A 24,949-nucleotide genomic window follows, 5' to 3' on the forward strand; every position below is an offset into this window, starting at 1 on the left:
AAGACATGACAACATTTCTGGTAAGGGAACATAGTGAGCAATGATGCTCCATGGTTTTAATGGTGCATTGTAGAATTTTTTAGGGAGCAAATTTTCAGTGCACTGGAATGATTTTGCGAATAAGGCAGCCCTAAAAATGGCCGACTCACTGATCAGTGCCCTGACTACTGAACTAGGGAGCTGATTGAGACACGTATAATACCCTGGAGGAAAACTTTGATTTATAAAATGTGTCCATTGTCCTTAAGTCATGGAGGTCCTGACTTTAAAGCCCTTTATGGACTTCCATTTATAATTATTGGGAATTACATAAGCATAGTTAAGGCCATGGATGGCTCCTCATTGCTATGATTAGATCAATGTAGCAACCTTTCTAAAAAATAAATTATAGTACATACATATAGAGTACATACAGTATATAGTAACAAACATGAAAAGAATATCATTATATTTGCATCGGCTGCCCAGAATTTCACTTGGGCAGCCACCGAAAAAGTTTAATTGCAGGAAAAACACTAATTCATGTTACTCATCCAAATAATATCTCAGACCACATCAAAGGGGTCCAGTGGGTCTTATATTGTGGAATAAACTAAAGAAACTCGTCTGCTGTTAGTCAGTGTGTTTGTAAAGATTTTATTGAGTTTTGACAGGACGTACACCGATGACCTCTGTGGCCGGTGACTAACAGCATGATGATATGATGATGGTATTGAGTCAAGGAGATCTGGGTGAGAAAGCAGGGCTTTGTTGAGCAGAACATGTGCTCTGTGCTAAACCATACATTTTAGGGTGTGTGTCATCAGTGTTTGTTTATTACTCTATATAAATATTCATTATAAATATACCTGTCATGTACACAGGCTGGAGAAAAATACAAACACCCACCACACAAACACTTCATTTATCACGTGTCATTTGTTTAGAGCTTTGAGGGGAGTGTGTGTAATTTATAATAAATGCGATTTTGGAGGTACATCTCTGGTACCGTGATTGGTAGGGTGGCCAGACATCCCGTTTTTCCCGGGACAGTCCCGTATTTTAAGCACTTTTTCTAGAGTCCCAACTTCGCCTATGCAGCTTTCTCAGTCACATGAGTATTCTGATCAAAGGTGACCACGGATATAGCTTGTAAAGCCAATAAAATCACACCGTGTTTTTTGAAGTACATGATTGGATTAAACTATCCAGTCACAATCACATATCAATAGACGTCCAGTTAGTGAACTGATTGAAGAGTCAGTTTGAAAGGGCACACAGATGAAATTGCGGTTGAAAAATGTCAAGGAAGCGTGCATGTACATTTAATAAGAATCTTCAAAAAGAGTTTACATTTTTAAAAAAGATTCTCAGCAGTCTAATCTTCTTCTGCCCGCACCAAATCAGAAGCTGTCATATGCAACATAATGCAATGCTTTTGTGCAGCTGGACCATCAGAAATTATTACAGCATGGCATTACATGTTTCCTCTCTCTTGGTGCAGCTCTTGAAAGAATACCACACATTTTCAGCGGTCTGCTTGCATATTTTCTTTCTCAAGAAAATACATTATTTCAGCGATCCTAGCGCTAAACTTTGGATTGGCTTTTCACTCCAGTAAACAGACCCTTTTAACCGTGCACTGGAGATCACGGCAAGACCACATATCAGCCACAGACGTGTCTGTGCACATTAATGACCTGAGAAAAGTCTTCCAGGCCAGGCTGAAGGAATCATTCATAGCCTCTGACATTAAAAAGCAGTTGGATGCCCTGGTTGAAGCTGGAGACATGTGAGTGGATGATTTCTTTTGTGCAGTGAGAAACTTTTATTCAGCATCTGTGAATTGCCTCCAAAACTGGAGCCGCTCATTGGAGAACACAGAAAAACTTGAGTGGGCCCTACTGAGAGACATCCCAAAGTGGAAAGACTCAGTTTGATTGACAAAACCACGCTGTTTGATGACTGGGCTTGCGCAAAAAACATTGTCACTCGTCGCATCACTGAGTGGAACTTGAACAAGATGGCGTGTCTGAGACAGATATTGTTTGTGAGCTGGAGAGCAAGACCATCAACTTCGAGTCTTAGCCAATGTCATGGACTTTGTTTTATGCCTGCCTGGGACCTCTGCATCTGTGGAGCATTTGTTCTCATTGATGAACGCAGCCGGATAAATCACGACTCAGTGTAACAGTCATTAAGGCAATGCTTTTTGTTCGTTTTAATTTTGGACTGGACTGGACTGCTCTGCATATTACAATAAACTCTTAAAAACAAGCACGCTCTGAGAAAAATTGCTGCCAGCAAAACAAACAAGGAGACAACATTTACAGATGTGGATGCACTCTCTAATTCGCATTGATCTGCGCCTAGGTAAGGATATGTTAATTTCATTTTTGCTGGGAGGTTGGCTGTCCCGTTTTCCACAAGCAGGAATCTGGTCACCCTATTTTTAGGACACGTACCATGGTAAAACCAAGTTTATTTGGACATGTATTATGGTATTACCAAATTATTCCATATTATTATTATAAAGGAATTCTAGGTCAATACCATGATATATGATAAAAGTTTTTTTTCAGTATTGTTATATATTTCAAAGTATTACCAACTGATACCATGACCACACCAATACTGATTTTATTTTCTAAGGAACTACCATGGTTTTTTGGACAATTGCAATACAATGATTTTTGAACATGTACCAGAGTAGTAAAAATGGTGTTCTTTAAAGCACCTTGGATTACAATGTAAATTGAAACTAACATGACGCTGAGACCAACATTTGATTAACTGTGATAGGCGCCAAAAGGCAATTTGGGTTATGTAAGACAAACCTTGATAGATTATGCCACGAAAATTTGGTGTAGAATTTTCAAAAGTTTACCCCATAAAGGTCATCATTGCATAATTCACAGTGTTCCTTCTAGATGTTAAGAGTTCTGGACAGATACAGACACCTCCAGCTGCTCCCAGCGTGAACTGATGTATATTAAAGAATATTGAGATAAAGCAGGCTTGACTGTCCATGATTTAGACAGAGTAAATTGACATCATTTTGAGTTTCTTAGTTAATATACTCTTGTTCTGCCTGCTTTTCTGTCATGTCAGGAGCATCTCTCAATGTGTCCAAACAAAGTTTAAAGGCATGTCGAGGCTTTGATTTTAATTACTGGTCTGCGATTTTTTGCTGCCCACTGAGACAGTCATAGAATGTGAGCGAGCGAGTAAATGAGCGAGTAAATAAGTGAGAGAGTGAGAGAGAGAGAGAGAGAGAGAGAGAGAGAGAGAAGGGCAAAGACGTGGTGTAATCCAAGCAACAATTGTACTAAAAGCATCACGGTTCCATTTTGACAAAAAGATCAACTCTGATGTTGTGTAATAATAGCACTTGCTTTAAACGGCGCCCATTCTAAGTGATTTATCAAGACGGAAAATAGTTCTGCTTCTACCTGCTGCCAGACGACCAAGATAATGATGACTATATATCTGAACGATGGTGAAAGATTTTGACGTTTATTACAAGCAAAAAGTAGTGGTGCTTTCACATGCAAAAGTCACCGCCATGATGCTAAGGTGTTGGTTGCTTGGACATTTCTAGGTGGTTGCTTACTGGACCAAGTCAAAAGAGCCCACTTCCAAGTGTCTGTGATATTTTGGTCCCTAGATATGGCTCAAGTCCCTCTCAATGTAAGTCTACAGGATTTTTTCACCTGTTTTGTCAGAAGTCAGGCGAAAATCACAAGTCCACAAGTACCACAAACAGAGTTACACACAGAAATGTAAAGGATTAGTTCACCCAAAAATTAAGATGTCATACTTAACCCACCCTAATGTTGTTCCAAACATGTATGACCTATGATGTCTAACATAAAAGGATGTTTTAATTAATACCACAGGCTGCCTATTCAATATAATGGCAGTGGATAATGCCTCACTTTAAAGCTTAAAAAAGTACCCAAAAGTATCATAAAAGTAGTCCATTCAGCTCCTATGTCATATTCCAAGTATTCTGAAGACATACGATAAGTTTTGGTGAAACAACCCAAAAATGTAGTGTGACATCCAAAAAGTCCTGTGACTTATAGTCTAAAGTGATTTATTTTAATTGATGTTGGCCGGGCAAACTCACGCAAACCATTAACACATATGCTTATACACAAACAGATGAAAACCTGAGTCATAGATACAGTAGTAGCATTTGAAGTAGAATATTCTGAGTACTATGCAGCTAGTTTAAAAATTCTGTCCACCATTTACTTTAAAAGGCAGTGGTTACACGCATCCCCACAAAATGATGTTTCATCACACCTTTTGGAAAAACATTCAGTTAGTGAACTGAATAATTAGTGCATAGCAAATAGGGTTGCATGTATCAGAATTTGATTGACAGTCATTAATATAAATTAATAAAATATAACTAGCATTTTGCTTCACAAATCAATTTTTTTTGTAAGGAAAGCATACAGATTTACATATGTTATAAACAGACATGGCTTATTTGTCACGTTTTGTTATGACGCATAAACAGAATATGAAAAACGTTACACACGATTACTTAAAGCAGATGCTCCTGATTAAAACAAGCCCAAATACAACGTAAGAACTTGCATTTTTTTGTGCTATAAACATTAAGTTCTCGCGTGAACATACGCAAAAGTATGTCTGCAGAAGACTTGGAGTATTACACACGAGTCACTTGGACTATTTTATTATACTTTTAGGGCATTTTTTTATCTTTAAAATAGATGATTATCTGCTGCCATTGTTTGGAAAAGACGAACCGTGATATCCATTTAAACCTTTTGTGTTCCACATAAGAAATTAAGTCATGATGGTTTAGAATTACATAAGGGTGAGTAAATTATGACAGAATTTTCAAATCCATAATGATGCTTGTCTTTGTAAGCAGCATAAATAAAATAAAAAAAGGAGCCCAATTTGTTCATCTTTTTAACTCATTGTCTTCGCATCAGTCAGGCTAGTGTGGCCTGTTTGCTGGAGCGTGTTGATCTTGTTTGCTCAGAAGGGTTGTGTGTGTGTGTTCTCGGCAGGAGGTGGCACAGGGCTGTGTTCTCTGTCCTTATACCAGACAGTTAAGAGCAGGGGGTCTGCACAGATTCAGACAGAGCTGCGTCTCTGCTGTCAGTACACAGACATCTATCATTTCACCCTCTTCACCTCCCAGTGCACGCATGCACTAAACACAGGAAGCTGGACTGAACGATTTGTGACTCAAATGCACTCAGTCCGTTTCCCCTGAATCCACTTAAAGGGAAAGTTCACCAAAAAATTTAAATTCCTCATTTACTCATTCCCATATCGTTCTAAACCTGTATGATTTACTTTTTTTCTGTGGAACACAAAAGGAAATATTAGGCAGAATGTTCTTGACTTTAGAAAATAGCTTTGTGTGCAAAACAGACTGAAATTCAAGTTGTTATTTACTGAAAATCATACCATCTGTCTTAAGTCTCATTTGTTTGTTTTTTAGTGCATTGCAATTGGTTTAGAAGGAGGCACATAAGAACCAATCATGTTTGGCGTCATTGATGGGAGTAGATTATCATTGAATAATGACTTATATTCATATATTTTCCTCATACAAAGCTATCATATGATTTTAGAAGATTTGGAATATTGTTCATTAGCCAACTGTAATTTCTTTTAAGAGATTTCTGGTGTTTTTGGTTATTTTTGGATCTTGACAACCTCTGGTCACCATTCACTTTTATTGTATGGCACAGAGTATAGTGAACATTTAGTTAAACTTCTTTTGGTTTTTCCATGGAAGAAAGAATGTCATATGGGTTAAAACATCATCATTACCCATGCATGAGAGTTAATGATGACAGAATTTTCACTTCTTTGTAACTATTCTGTTAAAATAGAAAATTTGTGTAAATGTTTGAATGGCATGAGCTTGTTTTACAGTGTTCTATAGTTTTGGCAGTCAAAAGGCACTAAAAAGGCACACATCCATGATTCATCAGGGGAGCAGTTGTACATATATGTATTTTAAGCTCTTAGGCTGGCAGAAGTGTATTCCTGTCTTGTTAAGCGATCATCCAGTTGGCTTCTATGATAATTTCTCTTAATATTTAACTGCACATTAGAAGCAGGCATGCCATGCAAATGCTTCACCGCATATTACAAGACAGCATTCACTCTGTAAAAATGGCCCAGTGTGAACATGAGTGCATTTGCTTTAAACAGATAACAATGGAGTTTGGGCCAAGGAGACACATCCATGTGCTTTACACTGGCCCCTGGGAACATGTAACTTGCAAATGTTTAATTCAGACATGTAAGCTTTTGTTCTTTCACCTGGCGTAAAACAGGCTGTAATGAATCTCTCATGAAGGTGAACGCTCCATTTTAAAATCAATGGTGGTGACAAATTAGGTCTGATTAGAGTTTAATACTGCTGGTGTTGGGTTTGCTGTCAGTATTTCATGCGGCCAAGTACAATTTATTATACGTGGCCAAGCAAAACTAATGTGGTGAACAATTGAACCAGATGACAATCATAAACCTGAAACATGAAGTGCCAAACTGAAATCTCCTTTTCATCAGGAAGGTATAAAGCATCCTTACAATCAGCCACACCATTGTCTTTAGTCTCTGTCCAGAGAGCCGTTAACAGGATACACTTCTATAACACTTCTCCATTCTGAGTTCCCGGCTGTTTGAGTTTGGGAGCAATAACAGAATAATAATCAACATTCTGAATCTCTGGCCTGAGTGGTAGATGTAACAGAATACAAACAATCCAAAGAGCCAAGTCTCTGCTTAACAGAGAGAGAGAATAACAGATCAACCAACATTCTCTGTGTCCATCCGAGACTGATCAACCAATTTCCAAGTCTCACTACAAGAGACTATTGCAATAGCAAGTTTAGAATCCATATTGCAAAATGGCATGTTTCAAGTCCTGATACCCCAGGAGGTTTGCGACGGGTAGTTGTTGGGCTACCCACTGAGACTCTGGCCATCCCGCTGCTTCTGCTGCATGCTCAAACAGCTCCACGAATGCCTCCGGGTTGTCCTCTGGCCCCAACTTGGCAAGCTTGAAGTGGGTCATGGCGGGTGCGCTGGCTGAGGTCGCAACAATGGAAGCCCCTTGGGGTATTATGCTCCATAGGTCCTGCCGGTCCTCTGCTTGAGCTTGAAGGATGACCAGCATCGCTGCTCCTGTTCCTGGCGCAGCTCAAGCAGAGCTTGATGTTGAGTTGGTGGATGCTGGCGAGGGTCTTGATCAGCTTGGCAAAGGGCAAGGACTCCATGACGGTGTAACATCCTCCAAATTCCCTGGTTTTAGAACCACTGTCACAAATCTCATGTTCTCTTCTCAAGGAAGAATTGAGGGCCGGGTAAATGTTCAACGCAAGTCTTTTATTTGACACACTTTCGCATCTAACACAACAATGTTTTCTTTTCATCACAACACAGAACACTCTTCTGTGTGTGTCTCTTTATCTGCCCTCTGGCAGTCTGGTTTGCTGTTTTAACCCCCTCCAGCTCTCACTTCATCACAAAACAGCTGTTAAAGGTGATTTCCCACAGGTGTCAATCCTTACAGCTCTTACTCTCCCGGCCTCGCTCTCTACAAATGTCGCTTGGCCACGCCCACATAACCACACATAAAATGCTAAAAATGAAGATATAAGCCTGCATATAAACTAATATTTCCTGAAACTTTTATTATCACAAAATGAATCATGAGTTTCTGGGCGATAGGGCTCTTCGAATATTGTCTTGGACGATATAGGGGGCCTTGGGGTAAAAAGGTTGAAAACCCACTGGTGTAGAACATGTTCCTTTTAATCTAAAATCTTGTTTAAAGTCAACATGAAAAATCTGGTATTTCAGAGTGAAACAGGATATTCAGAGAAGTTGGCATATAAAGCAGGGCTTGATTTTATCCTAAGGGAATTTATTGTATTGTGAAAAATAGGAGTTGCATTTCAGAATGGAACGAGGTGTTTTGAGGGGGTGGGGTAATGTGTGTAAGTTGAAACTAACTTGATGCTGAGACCAACGTTTGAATAAATAAGAGAGCTTCACGATTTTTGCAGAAATGGAAAGTCATTACAGAAGCAGAGCAAGTTAATACATAATCATGAAAGATTACGAAGACAAACATTTATTTATCTTTGAAATAAGGTATCCAGCAACATGCATCAAAGGGATAGTTTACCCAAAAAATGTAATTCTCTCATAATTTACTCACCCTTATGCCATCCCAGATATGTATGACTTTCTTTCTTCCGCTGAACACAAACAATATTTGCATTTAAAGACAGCATAAAAGTAATCTATTTGACTCCAGTGGTTTAATATACAGTTTTGGCCAAATATATTGGCAGCCTTGTTAAACATAAGCAAAGAAGACTGAAAAAAAAATGATGTTGTTTCTCCATTTGATTCAAAATATTTACAAAAATCTGATCTTTACTTGAAGTAAACTAATTGAAGGGGGTGTGTATTTAAATAAAAAAATGTCACCCTTAGAAATTTGAATGTGTAAAATATATATCTGAAGTATGTTCCCATTCATATTTTACATTTTTATTACACCTGGGTGACTGGTGAAATCATTACTTCCTGTTTCAGGGGTGGAAATATGAGGTAATAGACAAGCCAAATTCCCTTAGTCATCTATCACAATGTGTAAAACAAAAAATAAAGTTATGATGTGCGGCAAAAGGTTGTTGAGATTTGAAAAATTGGAAGTGGCTATAAGAAAATAGCTAAATCATTGAAAATACCCATTTCCACCTTCGGGGCAATAATTAAGAAGTTCCAATCAACTGGAGATGTTAGGAATCGGCCTGGAAGAAGACTTGTGTTTGTATTGTCTCCACGGTGAGGAGGATGGTTCGAGTGGCCAAAAAGTCTCCGAGGATCACAGCCGGAAAACAGCAGAGATTAGTTGGGTCTTGGGGTCAGAAAGACTCCAAAACTACAATCAGACATCACCTACATCACATCAAGTTGTTTGGGAGCTGTTATCTTGGCAAAGGGAGGTTGCACAAAGTTTTGAATAAAAGGGTGCCAATAATTGTGCCACACATATATTTGACAAAAATATAAATTTTTTGATTAAACTTGTGTTTGCAGTTGTTTGATATCTATTAGAGGATTGGTTTTTCAAAAGGATAAACAATAAATATTTTTTTCTGGCCATCAAGTGGGTGGTCCTAACCTTTTGGTCCTACCTCCTGGGACGAGCCTTAACCCTCTATTTGGACCACGTGGGGGCGTGGTAGAGCTGTGAATGGAGAGCGAATTAGGGAGACGAGAGTGTTAAGGATTGACACATGGGTAAATTATCTCTGACAGCTGTTTTTTTTTGTTACAATAAGAGCTGAAGGGAGATAAAGGAGCAGCCAGAGCCACATTGGGGGAAAGAGAGGAGCTAGAGTTCCGAGACGATGCTGTTAATGTTAAAATTACAAATTTTTGGTCACCATTCACTTGCATTATGAGGACCTACAGAGCTAATATAGTTTTCTAAAAATCTTTGTTTGTGTTCAGTCATACACATCTGGGATGGCATGAGGGTGAGTAAATGAATAATTTTTTGGTAAACTATACCTGTAAATGAAAGTAAATATAGTAGAGTTTGATTCCTTGTTGATTTTAACAGCCGTGCCACAGAATTGGATCAAAATAACCTCACTGCTATACTGAGTATTCATGTTCTCTTGTTGTGTGGCAGTTGGTGTAAAGTTGTGATGGACATTTGGTGGCGGGACTGTGTGTGGCATTGAAAGACAGTGGCTTGCTGGGTTCAGACACGGATGTGTGACTGGAGAGTGTTTGCCCTGTGGCAATGTGTGTGTGTGTGACAGTAGAGCGCTCTTTGCCATCCATTACTATGCCACTGAGGCATAGCGAAAGCTTCTCTCCCTCTCTAGTTCTACATTCCCAGCCCATCCTTCAGGGGATTACCATTCATTCAACCTTAACTTCGATATACACACAACACAAGGCATGTTAGTGTATCCATTTACACACTAGGTGTCCACCCTGCATATAAATGAGTGTGTTTCAGTTAATTTTGTGCTCTCTCTGTCTCTGAGCCAGTGATAATGAGGCCGCTATCAGTTTGCAACACCTCTGAAGCCTGCTGGGATTGGTAGTGGCATCTCTTTTTTTTGAGTTCATGTTTGTCTCCTTGCGCGCCACACCAGTCATCGAGTATTGTTCACACAACCAAGCGTCCCTTCTCTAGGATGCATAAATCAAATCAGTGAAATAATTTTTCCTTTTCTCTACAGAATGTATTACAAGTCCATTAAATCATTCTTTTAGGAATGCTTTGAAGTCTCAATTGACCCGGCCCTTGCCACACTGATTGGCAGTTAATTTCTAATGGCTGGAATTGCACAAGCGTGGCTATGACAGGAAATATCATGTTAACATGGCATTTTTTTTTTGTCCGCGGTGTGCATTCACTTTCATTCTGTAAAATAATCAAAGATGCCGAAATTCCCGCTAATGTATTTCCAAATTGCATGCTGTTTATGCTGTGCTTTTGCATGCTAAGCTCCTTTGAGCAAGATTCCCAATTTTATATTTGGAAAATGGGTCATTGGTTGGCAAGATACACTATCGTTTGTATTCTTCGTGCGTCATCTTAGCTCCACATCAAACCAATCAGGTTCCTGCATCTGTTTATCTTGATTTCAGGGAAAAATTTTGTGTTTGGAAATCTAAATAATAAATACTCAAGTGGAAAGCTCTATAATGTAGTGCTGCTCGTTTTATCATGTAGCCAGGCCAGCCATATGTTGGGCAGGCATTGTTGGATGGAACTGATAAGCGTTTCAATCAGAGGAGGATTATGGGTAGAAATCTGCGGATTGTGTCCTCTCGAGGATTGAACGGCTTTAAAACGCATAATTTATCCATAGATTGAACGTCTAGTCTGGCACATGTCCTCTTTTGGACTGACAACAGACACAACAATCTATTTTAGGCAAGCTTTGTTTCAATCAGTCTGGCACATGTGTACAGATGGAATTCAAGGACGACTCCTGTGAGAACATCAGACAGATTGATCAACTCAATTGTTAAACGAATCGCAGTGGACTATAGGCCAGTGATAGGCTTATGTTCAATTATATGGAAATAAGCCAACATTACAGTACAGTATAACTTCTGAAGGCAATTTTTGTATTGTTTAATCAATTCTTTTCTCATCTGCCACAATGTAATGCTTTTGCCTCATCTGAATTTTTATATTTAATACATATTTAAAATGATTTATTTTATAATATTTTTCATTGTCTTTATTTGGGATCCCTTTTTCACAAATATTGAAATATGTTACTCATTGCTATTTATTTGATTAATTAATCAGCATATCACATAATTAATTTTATTAGTAATCGATTAACAGCCCTAATAGTTACTGGTACTGGCTAAGGCAAGTATCACTATCGCTCATCCTAGGGTTAGGGATTTTTTTGCCAAATTCTTACTTTTCTAAGACATCGTGCTTCCCATTTTTGCTTGGTAGATGATTATACAAACAAAACAATTCCATAGACTAACACTGAAGGAGCCAGGGGCCATATCAAGGGACCAAAATATCATAGCCTTAGTGGTGGACTCTTCTGAATGTGGCTGTAAGCAACTACCTAACAAAACCCGAACAACCACCCCAAACACCCTAACAACTGGAAAGCAACACAATAAGAACCACCCAGAACAACTTAGAACACTGTAGTTATGCTTTTGGTCTCAATTTAGCCCTGTCAGGATTATCCAGAAATTTGCTTGTTTTCCCAGATCTCTGTTTCTAATTCAACATGTCTCTGTATTTTAGAGAAAGAAACATTTCTGGAGCCTTTTGTACTGAGGGATCTGCTACCATCCTCCATCGGGAGTTACTACCGTTACATCGGCTCTTTGACCACACCTCCCTGTAGTAAAGTTGTGGAGTGGATCGTCTTCAGTCGCCCTGTGTTTCTCTCCTACAAACAGGTGAGTAGAGAGATGTTTTGAAGTTATTCATGCTTGTCATGTGTTAAAAAAAACATTAATTTTAGTTGAAGACATATGCAGAATTATACAGAGCAACATCAGAATCTGATTATGCATCTTTATTCAAAGCTAAGCTCAAAATCACAATTCCCATAATGCAGAGTGGCTGACCCAGTTGAGAAGTCTGAGGGATAGAATTGTTTCACATTTATTAGACAGCTCACCAGAAGCACCTGGGGTTTGGTACAAGAGTGCAACAGAATAAGAAATACAAATTAAAAGAAAGCACAAGTGTGTATTATACGCTTTTTTGTATCTTATGGAAACTTCAGGCTGTTTCATGACTTGTGTCAAAGGAAGTTGTCATTTTTCCAAGCTTGCTAGGTAGCAAGAAAGGGAAAATATGCCACTATAAACGTAAAAATAGTGAAAGCAAATGAAGGAGGTAGCATGAATTTGAGTTTAAAATAGAAAAATAGTTGAATATTATATTATATATGAATATTCATTATGTATTTGCAGTGATTGGCAATATATGTAATAAAGCAATATTGTAAATTTTGCAATGTTTAAATGTGCCATGCCATTAATTTTCCTAAAGTATGTTGTCAGACTAGTTTTGTGACAGATATATTTTAATAGCTCCTCTGATTTCAAAAATGTTTGTGAGTCTGTTCAAACTGTCCATTTCAACAATTAGTTTTTGTGCAATCACTCAAAACAAATCCCAGCAGTCAGTTTTGTAACTGTTGGACAAAAGTTGGACCCATTTTGAATCTACTTGACAATGGCAGTTTGATGATTTCTCTCATTGAAATTTGAAGAGAAAAAAACATATTTTTAAGCCATTACATATTAAATATACTATATGACCAAAAGTATGGGGACACCCCTTTTTAATGGGTTTGGCTATTTTAGATACACCCATTGCTAACAAGTGCACAAAATACAGCCATACAAGCATATGGCCAAGACAAACAATTTCCGTGGAATCAAAGTCTTTCTGGCAAGTCAGTCCACTGGTGGCCATCTTTGGAATTCTCTAGTTTTTTGTCTTCTCTCTTTGGACCCCAAGTTTTGGGCCAGTTGCCATGTAAAATCCCGGGCCGATTTCTCTTCCCAGTCCAGCCCTGCCTCCTATCTACTACCAAATCTCAAAAACGGTTGGTCAAGATTACGATCAAAGAGCATATTTCAGCAGTAAAATCTGACAATACTGGAATCATAAACTGTTCTTTTTTACCTCAGATTATGCAAAAAAAAACAAACTACATTTTCCCAGCTTGTATAGCTAATACTCATGTGCGTTCTCAAGTTTTTTGACAGTCGATGTATATATTGAAAAGTTGATCGGCTCTTTTACCTGTAATGTGGGAGTTCCTTTCTACAACTAGTTCATGTTTAAACACTGACCCTTAACACTTACTTAGTTTAATAATTTTAAGCCATGACTTGCACTATACATAAGTAATATTTACATTATATTCATGATGTTAGCCAGAGGGGAACTGGCCCCCACAGTGAGTCTGGTTACTCCCAAGGTTATTTTTCTCCATTAATCAACATCTTATGGAATTTTGTGTTCCTTGCCACCTTCGCCTTTAGCTTGCTCACTGGGGTTATAAATACAATTATTATTTAATTATTTATTTTTAAACACAATTCAAAATCCTATTTTATCTAATTACACAATGATGACTCATCTTCTGTTAATGCCTGCTCTTCTGTAAAGCTGCTTTGAAACGATATGTGTTGTGAAAGGCGCTTGACTTGGCTTGACAACTGTTGACTGTTGGATGTTCCAATTTCTCCCATTCATTTTATTAGAACTGACCCGTCTCTGCTAAATGGTCTCTGGTAGAATGGAGCATGTCCAAGTGCTCAGTCATTTTCAGTGTCACACTCTCAGAGGAAGCCATCAGTAAATGGTTTACTGTGTCTAGTGTGGAAGACTTGCCTTGTCTGCTCAAGACCCAGACCTAACCCCCACTGAACACCTTTGAGATGAATTGGAACGCCGACTGCAAGCCAGGCCCCATTGCCTAACATCAATGCCTGACCTCACTTATTCTCTTGTGTCTGAATAGATGTCTAAGTAGAGGAACGTGAGAAGTTGGGAATATAGTTTATGTTGTAAAGGCAGGGAACACAGTGACTGTTTATGAAGGTTCTTCTCTTTTATAAACCCAGCACAACCGATCCACTCCCAAGACTCTCTTTGGCTTCTGATCTCACCATGTGTTAAAAAGAAAAGGAAAACTAAGGCTTTGCTGTGACATGTAAAATATCAAAGGATATCTGTGTAAACCTCAGCCAGCCATGTAAGATTCCATGTTATTTCAAGTCATTTCAAGATTTCTAACCATAAGATGTGAAAAAAGGAAAATAGATCATAGTCAACAGTAGACGCCATATTTAATTTGATGTATATGAAAATTAGGCTGTGAGGGATGGAAGTACAATCTATTCAATATGTCGTACTGTTGTGTATGACATCTTCATTGACTTAGCAATCAACACTCAAGTACACAACAATACAACATTGGAACACATTTATGAAACATGAGCAGAAAAAATGTCATACAGTTTTAAAAATCAAAAACTGTTGTGTTCAGTGTGTAATTTCTGTGCCACTTGCATCACCAAATGGGATTGCAAAAATGAGAAAAGCTGTTTTCAAACAGGTTTCCTGAACACCCGCCCCCTCATCTGCCACTGGTCTGATAAACAGATTATCCCACCCCAAACTCACACAATGGGTTTGGCCAATGTTGCTGTCCTGTGCTGGTCGTGGGGCACTTTTCAAGGAAATCAGAATACAAATTGTATACTCTCTGCTTAATAAGCTGGGATGACATTTTATCTTCTAAAAAAGGACCCACTTTTCCTTTAAATCATTTATGAATTTTTAGCAATAAAAGAACACAGCGTTTACATGACATTAAAGGTAGCCAGCTTTCTACGCATCTGTGTAAGATTCACTTTATAATAGCTAAAGCTCTGATTTTGTCCTTCAGGGCTCTGTCAGATGTGTGAGTCAGCGCCACAGTATTCAGATGATATTCTGATTCTGTCTCCACATAAAAAGCACAGGAAGTGATATGTGTAAGGGTCAAAGCACAACAAGCTTTTAACAAAAAGACACAGCCTCTTCCTTAGAACTGTAAATGCAGCCCACAGAAGCCTTCTGCTCTCATTTGACACCTCTTAAAGTTCTTTTGTTCCCTTTTGTCTCGGGGTGATTTTGTTTAAAAGGAAACAACACTGAGGCAGATATTAGTGAGACGGTTGTCCTTCACTCTCCATCTTTTCTTGCCCCTTTGTTCTTCATCAAAGCTTAAAGTAGGTCACTGAGAATGACAGACAGTGCTCTGAGGCACTTTAAGAGCCGATCAATGCTCAGCCTACTACATTTGCAACATCTGGAGCAGGGGTCGATATCACACACACACATTGCTATATGCCCCAAGAATGCCCTGTTGCTGTGGTTACCCATAAGTGATTACTCAACCATCAGACTTCAGTATGTGTTTTTAGAAATGACACATATATACAGTACACACAGATGTGCAACCCTGAATGACCCTGTTGCTGTGATTTCTCACAAGGGATTACTTAACCTTGCACATAATGCTCAGTCATTGCATAAACACGTACACACACACACACACACATCTATCCCAGATTACTACAGGGCTAAGAATTGAATACAATAAGAGGCATGCTTTTGTAGCCATGGCCTAAGCTCATTCCCAAAAAGCTGTTTAGAAGCAGGTTTTGGCATATGAGTGAATAATAGAAGAGGATTGTGATTATGAGATTATCTAAGAGCTTCATATTTATGCTACTAGACTCTGTGTGAAACACTGAAGCACAAAATGTGATGTCACACAGGTCACAAAGATATAACTTGGGTCTGAATTCCTGTACTTTCAGAGTATAGCCCCATTCGTAGTGCAGGAACTAAACCCTTTTTAGGTGCTTTCACTTGGAACTACTACTTTCCATCTCTTTAGCACATGATGAACTATAGTGTTCCTCTTAGCCATTGCTTGAGAATTTTTTAGCTCCTACTCAGGAGTAGGTACTTGTTTTGTACACGGATCAAGCACAACATGTGCCATTCCTTTTAGTAGCATTAATCTAGAAAGTTCAAAGGTGAAGTACTGGGACTGTATGTGAGAAAGGGGCTAGTGTACTGAGTTTGAAGAAGAATGATATTATACCTGTCTGCAATAATACACCTGTTTAGCATGCAGAAATGCAGGACTTGACAGAGACCAGATCAGCCTCCACTGTCGTGGCTCTTGGGAGTTTGTATATTCACTTGAGTGATGGTATGTGTATGCACACAGATGCAAGCATGCTTAAGATCCCAAGCATGCTCACACGCTCATTTGAATTCCCAGACTTATTTGAATGCTGAAACATGCAGATAATAAAACATTCACAGATGTGCAGACTGTTCTTGTGTTTCTTTCTTGTCTGCATTTCACACACACACTCAAACACACAAAATACTTTGTGTATTCCACTGCTTCCGAATATGGTTGGTAAACATGATACATATTTTCTTTGAAGTGTCGCACAGGTCAATTCTCACCACAATTTTGAAAAATATGGCTTGTTCACACTGCACCCAATTATGATTGTCCTTGATTTTGTTATGACTTTTCTTATATCTGAATTTAAGGACTGATTGTCCACATTCAGATTTTGCAATGGATCAGATCTGTTTGTTCAGACAGTGTAATCAATATTCTGTACATCTACAACGGTTGTTATTATGACTAAAGCATCATGTGAGAAAACTTCTCCAACAACATTTGAGCGGCTGTCAGTGTGGAAATTGTGGGTGGAAAAAGATTTACATTTTGGCTCCATGACCTTGCCAGCACAGTCTTCTGACAACTCGTAATCATTTCGTACAAGATGGCGAAAACGTAAGATATAGCATGAGTTGGCTCACATGAAAAGGTACAACTTTAATTCCCATAGAGACCAGCTAATCAATAAATAGAGTTTCAAATTGATACAATACAGGCATACTATTTTAGCTAGCCTCCTATCCAGCATTTTATCTGAAAGGGATAATTCACCCAAAAATGAAAATTCCCTGTTCATTTACTCACCCTCATGCAGTCCCAGATTTGTGACTTTTTTCCTTCTGCAGAACACAAACAAAGATTTTTAGAAGAATATCTCAGCTCTGTAGGTCCATACAATGCAAGTAAATGGTGACCAGACATTTGAAGCTCCACAAATCACATAAAGGGTAGCATAAAAATCATGTGACTCATGTGTAAATCCATATCTTCAGAAGCAAGATGATAGGTGTGGGTGAGAAACAGATCAATATGTAAGTCTTTGTTTTTACTATAAATTTTCACTTTCATATTCTTTTACATTTTGAAAGTGAAAGTGGGGATTTATGATATATAACTTTTAAATATTGATCTGTTGCTCACCCACACCTATCATATCGCTTCTGAAGATATAGATTTAACAGAGTCTATTATGCTGCCTTTATGTAATTTTTGGAGCTTGAAAGGTCTGGTCACCATTCACTTGCATTGTATGAACCAGCAGAGCTGAGATATTCTTTTAAAAATCTTTTTGTTCTGCAGAAAAAAGAACGTCGTGCACATCTAGGATGGCATGAGGGTGAGTAAATGATGAGATAATCATCTACCTTTTTGGATGAACTATCCCTTTAAGAATGGAAATGTCTATTAACAAATTTGGATACTCATTCCATATTTAATTATGCAATACGAATGACCGAATACTCTTCCCTCTTCTCATTCCAAACCCCAATGTTTTATTTTTTCCATGGTACACAACAATGACTTTATGGTTAGGTTTATGGTTGGTGTTAAAGTTAGGGTTTAAACTTTCAAGAATGCTCGTTCAAACCCCCAATGTTTTTCTTTCTTCCATGGTGCACAAGTCCATTTCCTGTTAAAATCTTGGTTAGGTTTAGGGTTTGGGTAAAGAGTTAGACTTTATGGTTATGTTTAGGTTTGGGGTTAAACCTTGGAAAAATCTTTTAGGTTAGTTTATTTTTCTCTATGGGAGTAAATGTTGTAGGAATTTTACGAGGCAACTCAGAATATTTTAGATGATTTTGCCAGCTCGTATTATTATTATTAGGACTTGTTACAACTGTTTCCTAAAAAAGAAAAAATGTGCTGCCTGTCTGAACAAAGCCTATGTATTTTTTCAATCTACATGCCACCTATTCAAAATTCTATAAACTCTAAAAATGCATATTGCACTCCTCGCTGCCTCCTTCAATCTAGGTGGTATAAGTGGTTTGCTATTGCCATCATATGCTTTTACATTCATTCCACAGAAAAGTTAGGATAATATAAGGAGGACAATGTGCAATTTCAGCTCTGAACATTCAGTGTTTTCCGAAAGCAAGAGAGGGAAAGAGACAGAAGGTTAGTGAGGCATGGCGGAGGAGAATAAGACATTTGGTCATGTTTTTTGGTCTCATCAGCCTGTAAGCTAAGGTAAGATGACTTAATGAAAAATAAGAGATGGATATAAAAACATACTGAATTCAACACTCTCTCTTTGTATCTCAGCTGGAGGCATTTTACTCAATCTTCACAACAGAACAGCAGGACCATGTTAAATCTGTGGAATACCTGCGCAACAACTTCCGCCCACTCCAAAGTCTGGACAACAGGGAGGTTTTCAAATCCGCCGTCAAAGAAGCTTGGCTGCCTGACATGACCGACAGCCTAGGGAACCCGTACGGTACCGAGGCATCCAAAGGTGGGCAAGCTTTCCTTACAGCTTATTGGTCCTCCTCAGACAGTTTATAAAACTAGTTTTGGTTGCTTGTAAATACAGATTTTACATTTTGGATCATGAATTCACAAACTCTAGACTCTTTTTAAAGACCCCATGAATTGAATTTGATATTGTGGCTTTTAGACAATTTCTATGAGTATGTTAGTTGACAAAATTAACATTTAAAATGTATAATATTGATGACTTTTGGATGTCCCCTCCACCAAATGCCACGTACTTCTGACTTGCAATGAAAAATGGAAAATAATGTTCATGGTTGTGATTTAAGCTAAAGGCTACTGGCTAATTAAAAAAAGAAACAAATGTATATGTCCCGCCCCATATGTTCCTGTTTCAATAGGAAATACATCAACACAGGAAATAAACTTATTATATGGCTTATTAAGCCATTTCATGGAGTTGAACTTATAATGTAAAACATTTATTAGTAGGAATGAATATTAACCAGGAGTAATAAATGCTGTAAAAAAATGTGTTCATTGCTTGTTCATGTTAAAATTAACATTAACCAATGTTACCTACACAACCTTGTAAAGCATTACCGTTTATATTTCAGTAGATTCAGATTTTCCCTAATTGGTGCTTATGCATAATACATCACATAATGCAAGTGCAAATGTGCATGTGTGCGTCATTGTCTGCGAGTGTGTGTGTGTGTGTAATGAGGGTGAGTAGGTGGCATATGGTGCCATCCTCCACAGTCGTGTCATTAGACGCTCTGTCTTTACTTGCCTATTTTCCCGTTCATTTCTCTGCTCTGCGTGACAACCGCGCTTGCAGGAAGTGCACAGGACCGCAGCTTTTCAAGGACACTCTGTTTCTTTCTTACCTTCATCTGCACACTACAGAATGGTTTCACACACTACCTCAACTGGAGTCCATATAACAGCTGCTTTGGTTCAGATAGTTGCTTTTTGGATGCAATGGTTTCACCACACAGACACAAACATGTTGGGTTTTTATGTAATTTTGGGATGCACCCTTTACTTGTTCTTAAATTAAGCTCATGACAAACAACATAACACATACACTGTATACATGCAATCCCTTACTCACTGTCAATACAGACAAAGGTGGTTTCTCCCACAAAGACTTCATTCTAAAAACTAGTTTCTGTCCTCAGCATTTAGTAATGCACTGTGCGGAATAACTTGTGGGCTATAACAGATATTGATTGGCATTGGCATTGTACTGCGGTAGATCTTCTCATTTACAGTTCTCACAGAGGTTCATAAATTCAGATGATTCATGGTCAAAGCACAATCCCTCATTCTCCCCTGCTCAAAAGCAGATCAGACTACAAAAAATACAGATCTTAAAGGCTGCAGTATCCTGTTAGCCTTGGTCAAGTGAAATTAGGATGGTTAGAAATGGACAGAGAGTGTCACCATTGTATCAGAGAAGGATGCAGAGATGGAGGCAAAAATATAGCTTTATTAAAGAAAAGTTAAAGTACCAACAAAAATGATCTCGATGGAGAAAAGGTGATCTAAAAACAGAACTAGTATAATACTAGAACCAACCAAAGACTCCATAGCAAACTGGCAGACTGAAGGAACAGACGGGCAGCACTCACAGATAAACAAAACAATTCAGCCCAGGACTGAACACGAAGGGAGCTGATATAGGGAGAGGTAATAGGGAGAACAGGTGCCGCAGATGATCTGTTGATTGGGGTAATGTTCGTTGCCAAGGCAACTGGAGCTGGCAAACTCAACGCTGCACCTGCAAGACACAAGAGGGATTGAGAGACAAAAACAAGCACAAGCAAACACTCAGATGAGACAGACAGACAATCAGAGGAGGCACAGTCAGGCCAGACTTTGACAGAAAGCGTTCGGCCTAAGAGAACCTCTTGGTTAATAGTCTAGGTAGGCTATTTTTTTCTGTTTCAATCTTACTGTAGCTGCTCTCACATTGAGAGGCAAAGTAACTGTCGTACCGAAAAACAAATCTTTATTTTTATTAACTTTATTAATTATCAGATTTCTACTTTTTCTTTTTGGTATATGAAGGTAACATTAAATGTAATGCTTAAACATATTTACTATGTATTCATTGTATATTTTTGCTCATTTTTTAATTATTTGTAACTTTTCAATTGTTTTTGCCCTTGTCCAAGACCCAGACTTTCAATCTTAAAATATAAAAATCCATGTAAAACTACACATTAAAACTATGATAATACAAATAGTAAAGTAAATAGAAAAAAACACAAAAGTCACTTGTGAACATATTTTTACTCTGCGTCATTTCATAATTTAATTTAGTCAAAGAATGCAAAACAAATCTAATATTTTTAAATTGTGTGTATTTTGGATGCATAAAATTATAGCTTTAAAAGTACCCTTAGCTAGACAAAGTTGTCGGCAATTTTATTCCAAAAATTATTCAAATTTAATTTCCACGTTGTCATTTTCACCACAAAATGAATGGTGATTTAAGATGTGGTGGAAATAACATTCGTTGCTTTAGAAAAATGACAAGTCGGGAAAAAAAATTGCAAAAATGACAATTCTCCTGGGATATATGTATATCCACTGATGGATATTGTTAGTATAAAAATACAATTAAATGAAGTGAGAGTTTGCAAAAGCGTGTTTTAACATCCTGAGATGTGATTGCTTTGTGCATTTTCCATTTCAATTTATAATTTGTAACAAGTAGCTCCGATAACCATGCAAACGAAGCAATTCCACAGAACAATAGTTTGCCTAAAAATGTATGTCCTCATATGAGGACTGTGGGTCAAAGTCAACTTTTTATATCAATTTTTTTATTAAAACCTTTTCTCTGCTTTGGTAACAAAATCTCAAAGTTCTTTCTCTGCATTATTAACAAACCAGTAGTAGCCAGAGCTGTAGTATTTGAAAAATCTAAAATTAGCTTTATCAATTCTGAATCAAAGTAATGGTCAAGCTTTCTGATGCAGCTATTGATTCCCAACGGTGACCACACCCACAGGTCTTGGGTTTTTTATTAAATAAAGTCACAATGTCCTCGTACAAGGACATCGGGATTAACAGTGTGCTGGTTCATGATAAGTCAATACAATTTTGAAATTGGCACTTTAGATGATAAAAATAGATTTTAATGTAAAAACCTAATGAGGTTTCTTACCAGATGCACTTTTATTTGGCCTGCTCACATAGAAGCATTTTACTGAAATTGGCGTGCTCTTGTGCTGTCTTGTGACGTCATACTTTGATCATTTAACACTTAAATGCAAGCCTAGAGTCTACTGATATAAGCACGGTTGATTTAAATGCATTTAAATTATGTATAGGGTACAAGGAAGCCAAAATTCAATGTCCTCATATGAGGACATGGGTTCGCACAAGGTTAAGGAGGTTTATTTTCTACAAGTCCAAAGGGCCAAAAATGGCCGTAGAAGAAACATGCTAGTTTTCTAAGAGCTAAGAAACCCTAACCCTTCGGAATTATTTTAAGGCTATTGTCACTAAGGGTTTTCTTTCCCTAACGGGTTGCTTACAACCAGCTGCTGACCACATCACTCTCACTCCAAGTAGAACTCTCTGCCAACATGGTTGTTAGTGGCAGTCCAAATAACTCCAGGTAATTTGGAACGCTGGAATTGCGCCGGAACGCATAAACGTCTACATAAATTCCAGGGCAATTGGAATCAGAAACAGAATTAATTTTGGTGCTTGGAAATAATACAGTAATATGAAGAGAGATGCTTAGAAGCTTCTCTTATCGCTGCTTGGTTAATTTCAGAGCCGTGCAAAATTGATTGTGGATGCTGTGCACTGTCATCAAGGAATAAAAAGGGAACAGAAAGGACAGAATAATGAAAAAAGGATGAAAAGGGTGGAGTAATAGTGTGATATAGACTGAAAACAGAAGCATATAAATGGTGCCTGCAGGCTGGAGCTGAACGTTTTGTCAGCTTCGATTAATTCAAAACACGTGCTGCTGGATGATAGCTGAACTTTCCGTCGCAGTAGGTGAAATAGCCGAACCGCTTTGATCAACAGACAAAATACAGTGCAGTACTCTGATGCTGCACTTACCACCTGTTCATCATTATAGTTAAAGAAAATTTTTTGAATTGAATGTTTTATCTTATTTTTGGAAACATTTATCCAAAAATAAATATTCTGCCCTCATCTTCTTCCAAACCTATATGATTTTCTCTCCTGCTTGGAACACAAAAGGTGAATGTTTTGAAAATAGCCTGAAAGAAAAAGAATGGATTCTTTTCCATTTAAAAAAAGGAAATCTCCAAAATCATAGAAAAGCATCATAACAGTAATCCATACAAACCGTTCACTAAATTTCATGACTTTTGAAGCCATTCATTGTGTGATGAATAGACCATAATTTAAGTCATTATACCCTGCTTTTCCACTTCGTCGAAGCTCTAAAATGTACTACAAATGCTAAATGAAAGCATTTGATGGCAATGATGCAAAAACGCCATCGGTTTTGTCATATTGGAGCATGACAGACCCAGTTCCCATTCACTTTCAAGGGATAGTTCACCCAAAAATGAAAACTCTCAATTACTCACCCTCATGCCATCCCAGATGCATATTACTTTCTTTCATCTGCAGAACACAAACAAAGATATTTAAAAGAATATCTCCATATAATGCAAGTGAATGGTGGCCAGAACTTTGAAGGTCCAAAAACCATATAAAGGCAGCATAAAATCCAAATGACACCAGTGGTTAAATCCATATTTTCAGAAGTGGTTTAATAGGTGTGGGTGAGAAACAGATCAATATTTAAAGGTGCTGTAAGCAATAATTTTTTTCATGGAAAGGTATGCAAAAAAAATCCAAATTCCCTGAAAGATATTAATGAAGTGTCGTGAGATATCTCACCAGACTCTGTGACAGCTCTAGACTCTGTAAACTGCAAACCAAAATGTGTCCGCAGTCTCTGACGCTTTCGACCTGTCAATCACTTTGTGTGTTCTCATTGTATTGTAGATTCGGCAAATTATTGAGGCTTACTGCCATATTTATGGCATGTTACTCATAACATTTGTCAGTTGAGGGCACTGTTTTTTTAACAACCTTATCTGACAATTATTTAATTAATATCTTTAAAGGAGAAGTAAATTTTTTGCATACCTTTCCATGAAAGAATTGCTTACAGCTCCTTTAAGTCCTTTATTTACTATAAATTCCCGTCCCCGCTCAGTTAGTGGCGATACGCACTAATAATAACTAATAACTAAAAACAAAAGAAGAAGAATGTGAAAGTGAAAGGGGAGATTTATTGTAAAAAAAAACTATTTAAATAGATATTCTTCTAAAAATCTTTGTTGCTGTTCAGAAGAAGACAATGTCATACACGTTCTGTTGTGTTCCACAAAAGAAAGTCAGTTATACAGTTTCTGAATGAACTATTTCTTTAATGCATTAAATATTTCAAGGTAGAGCAGATGTTTTGAGATTCATGTGGCTTCTGCTAACACATTTGCACTCGTTTAGTTAAACTGGTCATATGTGGCAGCCTCTTCAAAATGGCTGCTCAAGGTTAACGGAATGTTCGCGCTTTCTCTCTAATTTGACTTCTGCTCTCACCTTCTCTCCTTCCTGCAATATCCCTCCATTAATCTCACTCTCCATGGTCAAAGAGCTGCAGGGCCAAAGATGGCCTTTTTTTTGCTTTTCTGTGCATCTCATAAGAGACCTACGGTCTCCCGAATGGCCCATGCGACTGAATTTCTCTGTGGGTGAGAGAAAAATATGGGATGGGTTGTGATGTATATTACTGAAGAATAAGTTATCAGGCCAATTTTCTGCACTGATTTTGGGAAAAGACTGTGGAATTCTACAGATTTGAATCTAGTAATATTTGTTAACCATAGCTGATAATACTTTACTCTAATTGGTTGCTGAATAAATAATCAAATAAGCCAAAACATTTAATAAAAAACATTCAAGGGGTAGGGATAGCCCAACCCAGGAATGAGACCAAAGAGGTAAGAGGAAGTGGTTCTTATATGTGTTCATGGTTAAGGATCCCACACATTACATTACCTTCAATGCTGCATCCCAGTTTTCATACTTGTACTATGAGAATTGTGTAATTGACTGGTATTGAGGAAGAACATACTTCTGAGTATGTAGTATGACAGTGTAGGTGTATTGGGATGCACTATCATGGCATA

General features: G+C 37.9%; 1 protein-coding gene across 1 annotated transcript in view; it reads left to right on the plus strand.

The window, feature by feature from the left end:
* The window catches only part of LOC127626152 (receptor-type tyrosine-protein phosphatase gamma-like), a 370,169-nt gene that overhangs the window by 282,186 nt on the left and 63,034 nt on the right, over window positions 1–24,949 (plus strand). The window contains exons 7-8 of the mRNA XM_052101735.1: window positions 11,819–11,976; window positions 18,570–18,762. Of these exons, the coding sequence (XP_051957695.1) occupies window positions 11,819–11,976; window positions 18,570–18,762 (351 nt within the window). The remainder of the gene's footprint in view (window positions 1–11,818; window positions 11,977–18,569; window positions 18,763–24,949) is intronic.

Source organism: Xyrauchen texanus, chromosome 32 (assembly GCF_025860055.1).
Source record: "Xyrauchen texanus isolate HMW12.3.18 chromosome 32, RBS_HiC_50CHRs, whole genome shotgun sequence".
NCBI classification, from domain to species: Eukaryota; Metazoa; Chordata; class Actinopteri; order Cypriniformes; family Catostomidae; genus Xyrauchen; species Xyrauchen texanus.